At 45.4% G+C, this 16,031-nt stretch overlaps 1 protein-coding gene and 1 non-coding gene across 8 annotated transcripts in view; one reads left to right on the forward strand and one right to left on the reverse strand.

The window, feature by feature from the left end:
- ZNF592 (zinc finger protein 592) overlaps positions 1-16,031 on the reverse strand; it is a 57,924-nt gene that overhangs the window by 15,719 nt on the left and 26,174 nt on the right. For all 7 annotated transcript variants that reach the window (XM_066240537.1, XM_066240533.1, XM_066240536.1 and 4 more), the window contains 2 exons: positions 11,544-13,842; positions 3,190-3,368 (listed from right to left, as the gene is read on the reverse strand). In XM_066240537.1, the coding sequence (XP_066096634.1) occupies positions 3,190-3,368; positions 11,544-13,823 (2,459 nt within the window). In that variant the 5' untranslated portion in view covers positions 13,824-13,842. The remainder of the gene's footprint in view (positions 1-3,189; positions 3,369-11,543; positions 13,843-16,031) is intronic.
- LOC136311399 (small nucleolar RNA SNORA42/SNORA80 family) lies at positions 1,324-1,453 on the forward strand. The gene has a single exon (XR_010726787.1). It is a non-coding gene; the product is annotated as a small nucleolar RNA SNORA42/SNORA80 family (small nucleolar RNA).

Consider the following 16,031-nt stretch of genomic DNA (forward strand, 5'->3'; position numbering starts at 1 on the left):
CAAGGGGTTACTGGTCTGCTGAAGGCCCACGGCCAAGGCACTTATGAGAAAGCAATCAATGAACAACTAAGGTGTCGCAATGCGCAACGAAAAACTAATGATTGATGCTTCTCATCTCTCCGTTCCTGTCTGTCTGGCCCTGTCTATACCTCTCTCTGATTCTCTCTCTGTCTCTGTAAAAAAATAAATAAATCCTCCCCTCTTGGAGGGGGGGAATAGCTTGCTTAATTTGAGCATCAGCCTCAGATTGGGGTTGCCTGGTGGATCCCTGTCAGGGCACATGCTGGGGCCTGTCTCACTATCTCTTCTCCTCTCACTTAAAAAAAAAAGACTGAAAGATAAAAATTTAAATGTTGACTGCATGTCTGCTGGATTGGATTGGATCTTGGAAGAAACAGCAGACACTTACTGTATTTGCCCATGTATAAGACTCACACTTTTTTGAAAAATTTGAGATCTAAAAACTGGGTGTGCCTGACCAGGTGGTGGCGCAGTGGATAGAGCGTCGGACTGGGATGCGGAAGGACCCAGGTTCGAGACTCCGAGGTCGCCAGCTTGAGCGTGGGCTCATCTGGCTTGAGCAAAGAGCTCACCAGCTTGGACCCAAGGCCCCTGGCTCCAGCAGGGGGTTACTCAGTCTGCTGAAGGCCCACGGTCAAGGCACATGTGAGAAAGCAATCAATGAACAACTAAGAAGTCGCAACGCGCAACGAGAAACTGATGATTGATGCTTCTCATCTCTCTCTGTCCCTGTCTATCTCTGCCTCTGTAAAAAAAAAAAAAAAAAAACAACAACAACAACAAAAAAAACTGGGTGTGTCTTATACAGTGGTTATAGATTTTTTTAACTTGGATTTCTTGCTTTTTTGTGCTTGTTTTTGCACTCATTGTTGAAGATAGTGATTCGTCATCAGACATAGATAAGGACAAGCTAATGGATGGGAGTTTTGACAGTGATGAGGAATTGTATGAATTTTAGGATGACTGAAACTTGAGTTCAATAACTTTATGTAATAATTTTTTTTTCAAATTTTGGGCCACAAAATTAAGGTGCGTTTTATACATGGGAGCATCTTATACATGGGGAAATATGGTAAATCACAGTTAAAAGGGTATTTTCAAATGTCACAGGATACTGTAAAAACACTCATCAGGTATTTGGTTTAAAAATGTAGCGTGGCTCTCTCTCTCTTTCCCTCTCTCTGTCTCTCTCTCTCCCTCTCCCTCTGCCATGTGAAGGCACAATGAGAAGACATCCATCTCCAAACAAGACCCAAGGAAAAAAAATTATTTTAATTAAAAAAATAAAAATGTAGCGTGGACACATGGGTTTGAATGTGGCAGGCCCATCCCCCTGAGTCTTTCACAGTGCCCTATGCCAGAGCAAACTGGTCCTAAACCATTGCCTGGCCTCTTCCCATAGGCTGCAGGCACTAGAGCAAGTTGCATAGTGGAAAGAAAATAAATTAATTAAAAATTAAAAATAGTATAAAAGGCTGCCAACCCCTTCTATTCTGCAACATGGTAGCAAAACCTTTATACAACCTCGTCTCTGGTTGTTTTGTTTCTCCTGCACTTTAGATTCTCTGTTCTCCATAACATGCAAAGAAATTAGTCTGTATTTGGAAATGTTTATACCAAGATAGAAACCTGGGAGTCATCGCTAATCTCTCCCCATCCTCACCCCCATCTACAAACTATCATTAAGCCCAAATGCTTATATTTCCTGAATCTCTCTCAACTCTGCCTTCTCTCCATCCCAAGACCATGCCTGAGCTGAAGCTCTCAGCATCTTATCTGGATGGTCACACTTGCCTCTCAACCAGTCTCCAGTCTCTACCCTCCTTAATATAATGGGTTGGCTTCCCAGAAACAATCTAGCTGAATTACTCCCCTGCTGCAAATCTTTCTGCAGTTCCTTACTGTCCACTGGATAGAGACGAAATGTCTCCCAAGGCATACACGGTTATGCAAGGACTGGCTTCTACTAACTCCTGGTCTCATTTCTTACCACTGCTCCACTGCTCCCATTCATCCTAATCCCCCTTTACAGAAATGCTGATTCTCCCCAACCCCCTTTTTGTGGGCTGCTATCCTGCCCAAACCCTTGTCCGATATACTCTCTCACTTTCTCCTGCCTGAAAACCTCCTACTGTCCCCTCTAGGAAGGTTTCCTGACCATTCTTGCATTGTGGGACTTGCTATTCTGCGTTACAGTTACTGTGTACATGTTTGTAACCTACCAGACTGAAGTCCCCTTGAGCACAGAGGATGTGTCTTAATCATTTTTATATCTTCAGTGTCTGGCACAATGCTAAAGCCAACAGCAAATACTCAAAAAAGACAAGTTAACTAAATCAATAAAATTTTTTTAAATGCCAAAGAGAATAAAACCTTACTGAATTTGGACAAAATTAAGCTTCAGAAATGAAAGTGAGAAAGTAAATGATGAGATGTAGAAACTCCCAAGTGAAGTCAGTCAGAGCAAGAGACCTGACTGCCTGATGCCGAAGTCTTATATTTGTTTGACATAAAAGAGGAGATTCAGCTTTTCTTGTTTTTACTATGAGGCTGATCATTTTTTCCATTCTCCAGGTTTTGCTTGCTTCTCACAAACTGACACACACTCATCACCATGAAGATACTAGAGCTGTTTTGAGTTTGGAGTGTTGTGGCTCCATTTGTTAATGAAAACTAAGACCATTTCAAAGTGCTGCAATTAGTGAATTTATTATTGAAAGAGCACTTTAAATTTAATATGCCAAACACAGTGACTTTGTGAGCGAACTGAATTTATATACACTGCTCACAAACATTAGGGGATACTTCATTGCTTCGTATTCATTTTGAAATATCCCCTAATGCTTGTGAGCAGTGTATTTCTAAAAACCAAGCTGACAAGGTAAATGTTATAGATATTCTAATCTCCCCAAAACCTTCTGCTTTAAAGCTGTATTTTCTAATGTTTAACTTTTTAAAAAATTTTTATTCTTCTCCCCCCTGATCTTATTCTCTAGAAAATAAAAATGTCTGTCCACATACCAGTCAACATCCTGGTCTTAATAGGCTGGAGGCTAGGACTCGGGAGACCAAACAAAGTTCAGTCCGAAACAAGTTCTGGCCCAGGTGAAGGACCAGCCACCGGGCAATCTGAAGACAGGACAGGACAGCAAGCCAGGCAGCACCCACCTGTAGCCCACCTTGCGGGCATAGTGCAGGCAGTTCTCCTTTACGTGGGTCTGGAAGTAGGCAGAGCGACAGAGGGCTCCACACTCTGGACAGCAGTACGGGGACTTGTGTGTGTGGATCCGCTGGTGGGCACAGAAACTGCACTGGTTGGGCAGCAGCATCTGGCATACCTGGCAAGTCTAGGAAAAAAGACCAAGAAAGTAGTTCATGCAGGTGCCACAGGCCTGGGGCTCTCCGATCTCAGCTGCCTGGCTTTCCTAGTACACAGGTCAGACTAAACCACCCTCTGATAGCCATGGCTGGTAGTTCAATTTGTTAGAGCATCATCCCAACATGCTGAGGTTGCAGGTTCAATCCTCAGTCAGGGCGCACAGAAGTCAACCACTGATAGCATGAATAAGTAGAACAACAGGTCAATGTGTTTCTCTCTCTCTCTTTCCCTTTCTCTTTTTCTAAAAATCAACAATAAAAATAAATAAGATAGATAGATAGATAGATAGATAGATAGATAGATAGATAGATAGATAGGCAGGCAGGAAGGCCCTGGCTGGTTGGCTCAATAATATAAAGTGTCGGCCAGCGTGTGGATGTATCGGGTTTGATTCCTGGTCAGGGCACACAGGAGAAGCGGCCATCTGCTTCTCTCCTCCTCGCCCTCTCCACCTCCTCTCCCTCTTCCCCTTCCATAGCCAGTGGCTCGACTGGTTCAAGTGTCAGCCCAAGGGGTTAAGGATAGCTTACTGGTCCAAGCATCAGCCTCAGACACTAGGACAGTTCGCCTGATTCGAGCATGGGCCCCAAATGGGGGTTGCTGGGTGGATCCCAGTCAAGGAGTATGCAAGAGTTTGTCCATCTCCCCTCCTCTCACTTAATTAAATAAATAAATAAGCCACACCCACACCCCCTTATCACCATTCTCTCTTCCAACTCTCTTAGGACTTAGACACCTCAAACCTCATTTAAAGTATTGACATCGGTACCCAGTAACGCTTTACCTCTCACTTTATTAATCAGAGAGAGACCTGACCCTGTTTTCCCAAAGATTAGTCCTGCTCTAGGACCGTGAATATTTCTCATTCTGGCTTCACAGAGGACCAGTTTTTCCTGTCCAGAGGCCTAAAGCACTTCTTGAGTTCTAACAACTCACTTCACTGCCAGACTCACCAGAACCTCACCCTAGCTCCCAGAGGTAGTTCCTACTCAACACCTCTAGTCAGATGGTTCAGTGATTTCCTAAGAGAACCTGAGCCTACCCTGACTGGCTGCAGTAGCCCAAGTACAGACTTACTGAGTGGTCTTGCCAGTTTCCATTCCCTCAGCCCTCGCTGTCCACTCCAGGTGGGTAGCAGGTAAAACCAAGGGAAGACAAGTCAGACTCACTGAAGCTCTCATGGGCTTCAGACAGCCAGAGAGGGAAGCAACGGGCTGAGCTGGTGCCCATATCTTGGGAAGACCTTAGTAAAGAGAAGACAGCTACACTGCTCAAGGGTATGGGGGGGGGGGTGACCTGGGTCAGAGGAGTTACGCAGAGGGACAAGTTGATAGGGAGGACAGGAAAGGATCTCTGCTTTAATCAGCCAAATCTAGAATGTGGGGCCTCTACAGGAAAAACCCAGGTCTTTCTACAAATAAATTATATGGAAAAAACAAAAGAGGGAGAAGGAGAACTTCTAGATTAAAAGAGATCTAAGAGAAATTTTCAACAATTGCAATATATAGCACTTATTTGGATCCTGATTCAAGCAAGCCAAGTGTGAAAAAGAATGAGACACTAACTTAATTATATTTTTATATTTAACACTAACTTGGAACAGTGTGTAAAGTCTTAGAACACTAGGACTGTCTAACCACTAAGCTGTACACCTGAAATCAATACAAAATAAAGTTGAAAGAAAAAAACAAAGTAACTACATTATAAAAGAAATACATGCCCTGGCCGGTTGGCTCAGCGGTAGAACGTCGGCCTGGCATGCGGGGGACCCGGGTTCGATTCCAGGCCAGGGCACATAGGAGAAGCGCCCATTTGCTTCTCCACCCCCCCCTCCTTCCTCTCTGTCTCTCTCTTCCCCTCCCACAGCCAAGGCTCCATTGGAGCAAAGATGGCCTGGGCACTGGGGATGGCTCCTTGGCCTCTGCCCCAGGCGCTAGAGTGGCTCTGGTCGCAACAGAGTGATGCCCCGGAGGGGCAGAGCATCGCCCCCTGGTGGGCAGAGCATCCGCCCCTGGTGGGAGTGCAGGGTGGATCCCGGTCGGGCGCATGCGGGAGTCTGTCTGACTGTCTCTTCCCGTTTCCAGCTTCAGAAAAATACAAAAAAAAAAAAAAGAAATACACTAACTTAATGATAATATTGGGACATCTGACACTTGATATTAAGATTTGATAAGAAATTCTTATTAATTTTGAGACCTATATTTAAAGGGAAGGGCCTTTAGACATATTGAAATATTTACAGAAAAAATGATGTTGGAATTTGTTTATAAATAATACATCGAGCCTTGGCCAGGTAGCTCAGTTGGTTTGAGCATCGTCCTGATATGCTAAGGTTGTGGGTTCAACCCCCATTCAGGGCGCATACAAGAAGCAAGCAATGAATGCATGAATAAGTGGAACAACAAATTGATGTATGTTTCTCTTTCTCTAAAAAGAGAAAATCGAAAACATAATCCATTGGAGGGGGGGTAAGAAAATACATAAAACAAAATGGGCCATGACTTGGTAATTATTAAAGAAGGATACCATTCTTCCACTTTTATATATGTTTGGGGTATTCTACAACAAAATTAACTTTAAGTAATACTTTAGGTACAGAAAAGTAAATGAGCTTGCTCTTTTGTTTAAGAGAAGACTATCTCACACACACATACTGATTTTTATTTGCAAAAAAGAAACAACGCAGTAATAAATGAAAAGTAAATTTAAATGGTTACCTATGGGGAAGGAAGGAACAGGGCTAAACGGACAGGGTTGGAAGTAAGACTTCTCTGAATATACCTTGTTATATAGTTTTAATTTGGAATCAAATGTTTTAAAGAATTTTTAAATAATATGAAATTAAACTAAACAAAAGCATTCCATAAAAATTGGAAAACGGTAGCAAATAACCTAACTATATATATCAAGTAACTATATGTAAACTATAAAGAAAAAAAGAATTACTCCCAGTGATCTTTCATTTTTTTTTTAGTGAATTTTATTATTTTTTATTTATTTTATTTGTGTGTGTGTGTGTGTGTATTTTTCTGAAGTGAGAAGCGGGGAGGCAGAGAGACAGGCTCCCGCATGCGCCTGATCAGGATGTTCTGCCCATCCAGAGCGTTGCTCCGCTGCAACCAGAGTCATTCTAGCACCTGAGGTGGAGGCCATGGAGCCAACCTCAGCGCCTGGGCCAACTTTGCTCCAATGGAGCCTTGGCTATGGGAGGGGAAGAGAGAGAGAGAGAAAGGAGAGGGGGAACGGTAGAGAAGTAGATGGGTGCTTCTCCTGTGTGCCCTGGCCAAGAATCGAATCCGGGATTTCCAAACACCAGGCCAACGCTCTACCACTGAGCCAACCAGTCAGGGCCTTATTTATTTATTTTAGAGAGAGGAGAGAGAAGGGGGAGGAGTAGGAAGCATCAACTCCCATATGTGCCTTGACCAGGCAAGCCCAGGGTTTTGAAGCAGCAACTTCAGCAGTCCAGGGTGACACTTTTATCCACTGTGCCACCACAGGTCAGGGTCCCAGTGACCTTTCGAGTACAATATTTTGACCTATATATCCTTAATGAGATTCAGTCTAAGGGAAAGCAGAACTGCACATGCACTCTTGCCTTTATGCAGTTATCCTAATGTTACAAATAATACTGGTTTTGATATTCTGAAATTTGTGTGTATATGTGTGTGTGTAGTTGGAAAATCTTAGGAATCAAGACTTTCAATATAAAACCAGCTCCATAAAAACTCTATAATCTTATATTTGAATACCAATATAAAAAAATGAGCTTTCTTTCCTCTCTTAAAAATTTATATTTCTTAAGCTCTGTCACTGAAAAGGCCTAGAAAGAAAGTTATATCCAGTAGCAATAAGCCCAGAATGTAGCCTCTAAATACCATTCCGCACTTTAAGAAATCTGGCTCCTTGGGAAATGGCTGATTCTAGGTTTAGCACAAGAAATGTATCCCGGGCCTCTTTTGGAGGCTGAAAGTAAGGTTTCTCAAGGGTTAATGGATTTGTGTAAAAAAGGACAAAGGAGCCAGCTTGAAGGGGCTCCCAGTGACCAAAGATGGGATCTCTTGAGTATCAAAAAAAAAATGACTGAATATATTCTGAATATATAAAAATGAATGAGTTCATCATAACACTAAAAAAATACAAGGTGTCACCTGATATCCATTAGGATGGCTACTACTAAAAAGAACCAGAAAATGAAAAATATTGCTGAGGTTGAGGCAAAATTGAAACCCCTGTTCATTCTCAGTGGGACTGTAAACTGGTGCAACCACTGTGAAAAACTGTATGGCTATTCCTCACAAAGTTAAATATAGAACCACCATATGAGCTAGCAATTACTTTTGGGTAGTTTGCACCTAAGGAATTGAAATCAGGGCCTCAAAAAGATATTTGTACACCCACATTCATAGCATTATTCACAATACCTAAAAGGTGGAAGCCATCAAGTATCTATAAACAAATGAATAAACAAAGTGTGGCTTATACATATAACAAAATATTATTCAGCCTTCAAAAGGAAGGAAATTCTGAGGACATTATATATTAAGTAAAATATGAACCCTGAGGACATTATATATTAAGTAAAATAGTTACAAAAAAACCAAATCCAGTATGATTCCACTTATATGAGGTACCTAGAGTAGTCTAATTCATAGAGACAGGAAGTAGAATTGTGGTTTCCAAGGGCTAGAGGGAGGGAGGAATGAGGAGTTATGTTTAATGGGGAAAGAGCTTCAGTTTTGCAAGATGAAAAGTTCTGAAAACTGACTGCAAAAGAATGTGAATGTACTTAAAGCTACTGATTTATACACTCAAAAATGATTAGGATAGTAAACTTTATGTGTATTTTACCATAATTTTAAAAATAGGCCCTGACCAGTTGGCTCAATGGCAGAGCGTCAGCCTGGCATATGAAAGTCCCAGATTCAATTCCAGGTCAGGACACACATAAAAAGCACCCATCTGCTTCTCCACCCCTCCCCTCACTTCTCTCTCTCTCTCTCTCTCTCTCTCTTGCTCTTTCTCTCTCTCTCTCTCCCCCTCCTGCATCCAAGGCTGGATTGGAGCGAGTTGGCCCCAGGCGCTGAGGATGGCTCCATGGCCTTCGCCTCAGGTGCTAAGAGGAGCTTGGTTGCTGAGCAATGGAGCAACACCCCAGAGGGGCAGAGCATCACCCCCTAGTGGGCTTGCCAGGTGGATCCTGGTGAGGGTGCATATGGGAGTCTGTCTCTGCCTCCCCTAATGTCACTGAAAATAATAATAATAATAATAATAATAATAATAGACTCTTAAAACACTATTTGAGATTGTTAGAGCATCAACTCTACTGTGAAAACTGTTAACAAAGGGAAACAAATTATGTATTTACCCCATTTTCCAATATAAACTACATTTCAGAGTAACCAAATAGTCCTTATGGAAGAGAGAAAGATAATTTATAAGGAATCCCAGGTAATAAACAAAAGAAATAATAAAATTAGAAAAACACCATTCTCGACTCTTAGTGATATTACTGACTCAAGCAGCAATTTTTAATGGATATTAAAATCATTAGGTAAAAGATAAGGAACTTGATAAAGAAGGGATCAGAAAGCTACTGTATAAATCCCCTCATAAGTTTAGCATTATTAAAACTGAGACAGTCAAGGACTTTGCACTTCCTTGGTGTCATGAAATATGAAAAACACAGTACTCCCCCTCCTCAACACTGAACCTGAATCTAATCAATTCTTTACTGGTAATTTCCAGTCTACAGATACAATGTGGGATAATAGAAGAACAAGTTAATTGTATGAGGAAGTAATCAGGCAAACCCAAAATTATCCTGAAAAGTTCTCAGGAAGCAATCAGTCATACTCAGAATTGTCCTAGAAAATCCTCAGGACACATGACCCAGCTCCTTCCAACAAATCAATGAAATAAAAAGGGGGGGGGTCTGATCAGGTGGATTGGGACAAGGTACTGTACTAGACTAGAAGTTTAAAAGACTTAACAAACAAGTGTAAAGTGTGGTCCATGTTTGGATTCTGATTCAAAAATAACTTTCGACATGAACAGAAAAATTTGAATATGGACTTGTATTAGAACCTATCAAGGAATTGTTATTAATTTTGTTAGGTGTGATAATGACACTAAGAACAAGAAAAAATAGTATCTCTGTGCTCACATAAAAATAGCAAGATCCCATTAGGCTTGGAATGTCGGGGAAGGACCCCTCCAACCACTGCACAGGGAGGCAGATCTGGGAGTCTGCACAGGGGGAAACTCCCAGGAAGAAGACAGAAGGCCCAAACAAGCTGTCCTGTAGTCCCAATCCTAGAGTGGAAGCCCAGCCCACCTGTCCACCACCTACTCTGGGCATGACCTGAAGCCAGGGTACTACTGTTCCAGAAAACCCAAGTCCAACATCAAGGCAAGGTTTCAATCCTAGAGCTCAAGCCTGACCCTTTCTCTGAGACTCAGAGGCCACTTTCATTGGCAGGAGATTTTGAGGGATCAGGAGGAGGCTGAGAGAAGTCTGACAGTGCTCCTGGTTACACCCTCCCATCCTGTCTGGGGGCCCTGATGTGCGGCTTCCACTAGAGGAGAATGACATAGAGAAGATGCGAGATGCGGAGGGATCCTCTACCCAGACTGCTGCTCACATTTTAGAAGACAGGTTAGGAATAGTGTAGAAAAAAAAAACAGAGGCCCAGGTGTAAGATCCCCACAGGCAATAGTTGTGATCACATGACTCAGAAGAAGCAATCTGGGAGCAGGTACATGAAGCCCCTGAGGGAAGGGCAGCAGTGACCAACCCCCTGACTCATCAGAAGGGAACTACAAACAGAAACAGGTGAACAGGAGAGGCAACAGTGACCCCAGGGCACCTTGCTGGCCCCCTTTTGGAGAAGCCTCATATCCCACCAAATTCCTCCTCCTGTCTCTGCCCAACACGCTCAAGGGCGGCCTATCTCTCAACAATTCTCAACAGCCCATTCTCAAATACACATGGCACTGTCACATACCTTTGTCCCCCTACTTGAACACCCTGCCTATCCCCCTACTCCATGCTCAAATGTCACCTGTGGCGTCACAATGAATTAGTCCCTCTGAGGCACTCTCTGCATCTATGCTGACAAGCCTGTTTCAACCCTACTCCGAGTGCACACACTGTAACTGTTTGCCAGGCCACCGTAAGCTCCAGGAGGAATGGGGCAACTCCCTCCTGCTGGCACCCCTGCGCTCAGCACAGAGCCTCATGCACACTGGGGGCGCTCGGGACACACGTGCAAAGGGTGTCCCCTGCTGAACTAAAATAAAAAGAGCCGCCGTACTTTTGGCCCAGACTCTGCAGCTCGGCTGATGGCACGGGCCTGGCCAGGTCCCTCCACATGAGGAGAAGGATGAGAGCCTTCTGGACACATGTCTGGAGCCCCAGTTCTTCAGAGGACCTTGGTAACATGGACAGCCACCGATACAGAGGGTGCCAAAGGGTATTTTCAGCACAAATGCCTTTTTTTAAACAAAGCCAGATTTCATCAGACATAAACAAGAATGGGAAGCAGATAAGCACAACTGCTTTCCCAGAGCAGTGAGAACAGACGAAAGGAGGAGGGCCACAAGTCAGTGTGCCCTCCCTTCCGCATCAGCCCTGACACTGGCCCTGCGGCAGGTTCCCCAAAGGGTTCTGCACAAAGAGCTGTGTCCGCTGCAGTCAGATCAACGTAGTGAAGGTATGGTTCTTAGAAGGGCAGACCAAGGCCAGCAGTGTCATCCCACCTCTGCCCTGTGTTGTGGGCACCTGCCAAGACTGTACTGGTACCTGCCAGAGATGAGGGCACCATCCAACAGAGACCCAGCCCAGGCTGGACAGAGGGCCAGACAGCTCCCTTTAGAGTGGAGCTGAGTGAACTACGGGGCACGTGCATACAAACACTCACTAAATCTTCAGGGCCTCCCCTCAGTGGTGGGCAGGATGCTTTTCCCAATAAACACCGAGCACTATATATTTAAGCAGGTTGCTAACCATCAAGCCAAACTTCCTCTTCTAAGACTCCTAAGATGCCACCACTGCTCTCATCAATGAACTCTTTTTCTCCCTGTCCAACATGGAGCCTGTGTGGACCAGGGCCTGACACCCGCCACAGGAAGGGTCACTTACCAGCCCCTCGGTTTCCTCCGCTATCCTCTGGAAATGTGCGGCCATGACTGTGTGGTCACGTATCTGCTTATGACATTCAAGACACTTGATTCCATGCCGGATGAGCCTCACAGGGTCTGGGTAGAGCGGCAAAGCTGGAATGGTGGAGCTGGTATTGTCCGAGGCAGGGTCGTGTTTGGGGGTGGGAGAGGGCGAGGGAGAGGGGTGAGGCGGAGGGGCGGGGGCGGGGGCGGGGGCCGGGGCTGGGGCCACCGGGGCCACAGAGTTGGTGGGGGCCGACATGAACATCTGGTCCGCAGAGATGGGCTTCACCAGCAGCTGCGAGCACTGCATGACGAGCCCCTTGCTCTTGTGGTCCCGGGCGTGCCGCAGCAGGCTGCACTTGTTGAAGAAGAGCAGCATCTGGGAGCAGAGCGTGCACAGCACCTCGATGTGGACACTGCGCCGGCCATAGTGCTGGCTCAGGCTCTTCTCTAAGGCAAACGCGTCCCCACACTCCAGACAGCAGTACCCACTGGCTGGCACATGGATCCTGCTGTTGGCAGGTGGGCTAAGATTTGGCGCATAGAGAGGCACGGGGTTGGAGCTGTGGAGGACCTTGTTGAAGACCTCCACGACCAGCGGGGCAGCCTTTTTCACCTGGTGGACCAGGGGCACTGACATCTGTGTGAGCTGGGGCTGGCTCCGCCTCTGCGCGGATGACTTGGCCGTCACAGAGGCAGCGACACTGTGGGGTACCAGGTTCAGGTTGGCCAGGTGCACAGCTTTGGGCAGGAGGTTGGCAGAGGCCGGGGTGGATGCCTGCAGTGTAATGCTCTGCTGTTGCTTCTTGCCAGTCTGTGAGCCCAGGGCAACCCCCTTCGGTGCCCGGGACCCAGAGCCACAGCTGGGAGACGAAGATTCACTGGCTTTCGCCGCACTCTCAACCCCTTTCCTGTCACCCTGGGGGCTCCCTACATTTGTGCTCCCCTCAGGAAAGGGCTCCACTGCAGGCAGGGTGGTGGCCTCATCCTCTGGCACCTCGCTTGGGGCCTCAGCAATAGCGCTCCCTAGAGGTGATCCAACAGGGGACTTGCTGGGGTCGTCAGGGTCTGGCAGGATTCTAGTGACAGTCCGTTTGATCTGCCCCGATGACGTCTTAATGGTTTTGATTCTGACTTTGGGAATCGCTGGTGGGGAGCTGGCAGCCACAGAGGGGGAGCCTTTGCTGCTGCTGTCACTGCAGATGCTCCGAGGGCTGTCGGATGGCTTCATACTTTTCCTAGTGGCCTCCAGAGGGCTCCGGGGACTCTTTGGTGACTTGGGCATTTTGGGGCTGCCTTTGGAGCCCTCTTTCGCAGGCCCTGAGGGATCCTTTGTGTGGCTAGGCTGATCCTCCTTGCTGACACTGGCAACTCTTTTTGCCTGCAGGGCCACCAAGGCTGCAACACAAGAGGACAACTTGGAATGAGCTGGCTTAAGACGCTGCCTCGGGGGGACCGATGAGCAGCTCCCACGCTCTGTAGCTAGCCCCTTGGGCTCCGCAATACTGTTGCTGGGGTGGCTATTGAACTCCAAAGCTTCCCCAAAGAAGCGACTGGCATCCAGCTCCTTAGGAGGCTCTGCGGTCTTCTGTGCCCCTCGCTCATGCTCCTGCTGGCTCCCTAAGGGCAGGGGCTCTGGCTTGGGTTCTTTCTTGCAAAAGTGATCAAAGATATGTAGCTCCGGGACCGGAAACTTAGCCAGAGCCTCCAGGACTGGGCCCCCGACAGGAGGGGGTGGGAAATAACTGTCAGAGTGCTTGGGCTTCAGCCCAAACCCATTATCTTTAATGGCATCCTCGGGCTCTGGGCTGGAAATTGGACTGAACTGGTTAAAGGTCGGTAGTGGCTCTGACTTAGAAGGCTCCAGCTTGCCTGGGAAACTCCTGGCACTGTCTCCATTCATGAAAGTGGAATCAAACTTCCCACAGTTGTGGCCCAGGCTGTGGGCCTCTGGAGGCAAGTCTGAGCCCCGGAAGCCATTGTGCAGAAGGCTGGGAGCAATATGGTCTTTCTCTGCTTCGAATGACTCCTGGCGGCTGGTGTTCTTGACAATGACACTCACAGCCGGCACATCTGAGGCAGACCCTGAGTGAGACAAGGACACACCCTCATCCATACACATGCCTGGTGGTTTGAGCGGATTCTCATTCTCCTCACTGGGGGCCTGGATGGCCTCCTTGGCATCAAGGCTGGTGGGGTCTGGGATGTCAAAGGCAGCCAGAAGGTCATCAAAATCTGGAGTTTTCATGTCCCCCATGGCTGGAAGCTGGCAAGGGCTATAACAGAAACAGAGAACAGAATCTGATCACCAGGATCCTGCTGGACTCTGCCCAGCATCACCTTCATCGCACACCCAGCACACTAACACACACAGCCAGCATGCCATATATATATACAAACCCCTATCCTATGGGAAGTCACACACTTAGCTGGCTACATAGCCAAAAAGAGGACACAGGCCTAGCACACTCACTCCATTTGTCAGGGAATATCATCGCTCCATGGCCATGTGCGCTGGAAATCAATCACTCAGTCCCTTTAAAAACCACATGGCTCAGCACCTCCTTTCTTTAGAAAACTTCTGATTCATATAGGTCAGTGTTTGTCACCGACTGTTCTGAAGACCCGTGCCAGTTCACGAAAGAGTTAACCACCCTGAAGTTGTATGAAGGTTATAGTGTCTACAATCATTGGGTCTATAATCTTAATACAACATCACAATGGTTAACTTTCACGGACTGGCAAGAAATTTCTGGTGGACTGGTACCGATCACATACCAGTGATTGACTTGGCTGTAAGTTCTGCTAATTTACTCTTAATAATCATTAACTTTGTACACCTTTGGGTTTTTGCTGCATAAAATTAAGTAAAATTCAAAATAAACTGCTACTGTTAGGACTTACAGTGTCTCATAAATACATTCTAGAACATTGTAATGCCCCCTCGGTGATTTTTATTCCAGTCAGCATCTACTTAATTCCTTAATTTTCACCCTAGAACTGTTATTGGTTGGTAAATAGACAACTGAACCTGAGGGGCAGGGTGACTCTTAAAAGTACCACATACACCAAATCGGCCAGGGAGCAGTTTTGGAGATACCTAAATTTTCTTTTAACTTAATACACAAAGTAAAGACAATTCACCTGTTTCCTTCATGATCTCAAGAAGCAGAGCTACAGAACTGTTACCACAGAGAACACCCGAATTTCCCCTTAGGAAATTACTATGACACTCCCACTTAGTGAGACATGAGCCCAAACCTGCCAGAAACAGAAAGAAAGGCCCACCACCCGCCTTGTTCAACCTAAAAACCCCGCATCTGGACCGGCGTCCCAGAGCCTTCCCTGCTAACATACTTCTCTCACTGTGTTTATATTAGAAAACCTTTCTGGATACAGACTGGCACAATTCTTTTAGAAAGCGGTACAGTAGCTGTACAGAAACCAGACAAGGAGTCCAGGAAGCCCACTGCCAGAAATTTATCCTAAAAACAAAAATCCCCTCTCAACTGGAGCCCCCCAGTCAAGGCACATATGCAAAGCAAATCAATGAACAATTAAAACACCACAACTATGAGTTGATGCTTTTCATCTCTATCCCTTCCTGTCTTTCTCTCACCTAAAAAAAAAAAAAGTCCCAAAAGCTGTATGCAAAAGTTTACAGCATTTTAAAATTAATTATATTAAAAACACAAAAGACACACATACAATCTAAATGTCCAAGAGTGGTTGACTAACTGCTAGACTATTAGGCAGTCATTAAAAATCGTAACTATGTTAAGTGTCCTTCCACAAATGACTAGATAAGGAAGATGTAGTACATGTAACAATGGAATACTACTCAGCCATAAAAAGAAACATTATTATCTGTGACAACATGGATGGATCATGAGAGTACTATGCTAAGTGAAATATGGCAGACAAGAACCATAGAACTGCACTTATATGGGGCATATAAAACAAAAATCATAGACAGAGACAACAGAATGGTGGTTGACAGAAGGGGCAGGGGAGGGGAAGATGAAGAGGGTAAATGAGGTCAAATATACGCTGACAGGAGGAGACCAGACTGAGAGGTGAGCATACAATACAATATACAGATGTATTTTAAAGTTGTTCACCCGAAATTTATATGTTATTAACCAATGATACCTCAATATACTTAATTTTCTAAATCCTAATTTTGAAACCTACATAGCAACATGGGTTATTTTTCTCAAAAAAATTTTTGTGTAGATAGACTGTTTTTATAATTTTAAACGGGGAAACAAAGAAAAAACCCTTAGAACCACAGGGAAGCAGGTGGCTGGCAGAGGTATGCCTGTTACCACCCCATGGGATTAACAAGTTTGCAGGTTTGGTTTCTTGCCCCACTCCCAACCTCCAACCAACAAAACACATCTGCTTGCTTAAGAGTTCTCACAGATGCCCTGATGGAATAGCTTGGTTTGTTAGAGTGTCAACC

This window comes from Saccopteryx bilineata, chromosome 7 (assembly GCF_036850765.1).
Source record: "Saccopteryx bilineata isolate mSacBil1 chromosome 7, mSacBil1_pri_phased_curated, whole genome shotgun sequence".
In the NCBI taxonomy this organism is placed as follows: domain Eukaryota; kingdom Metazoa; phylum Chordata; class Mammalia; order Chiroptera; family Emballonuridae; genus Saccopteryx; species Saccopteryx bilineata.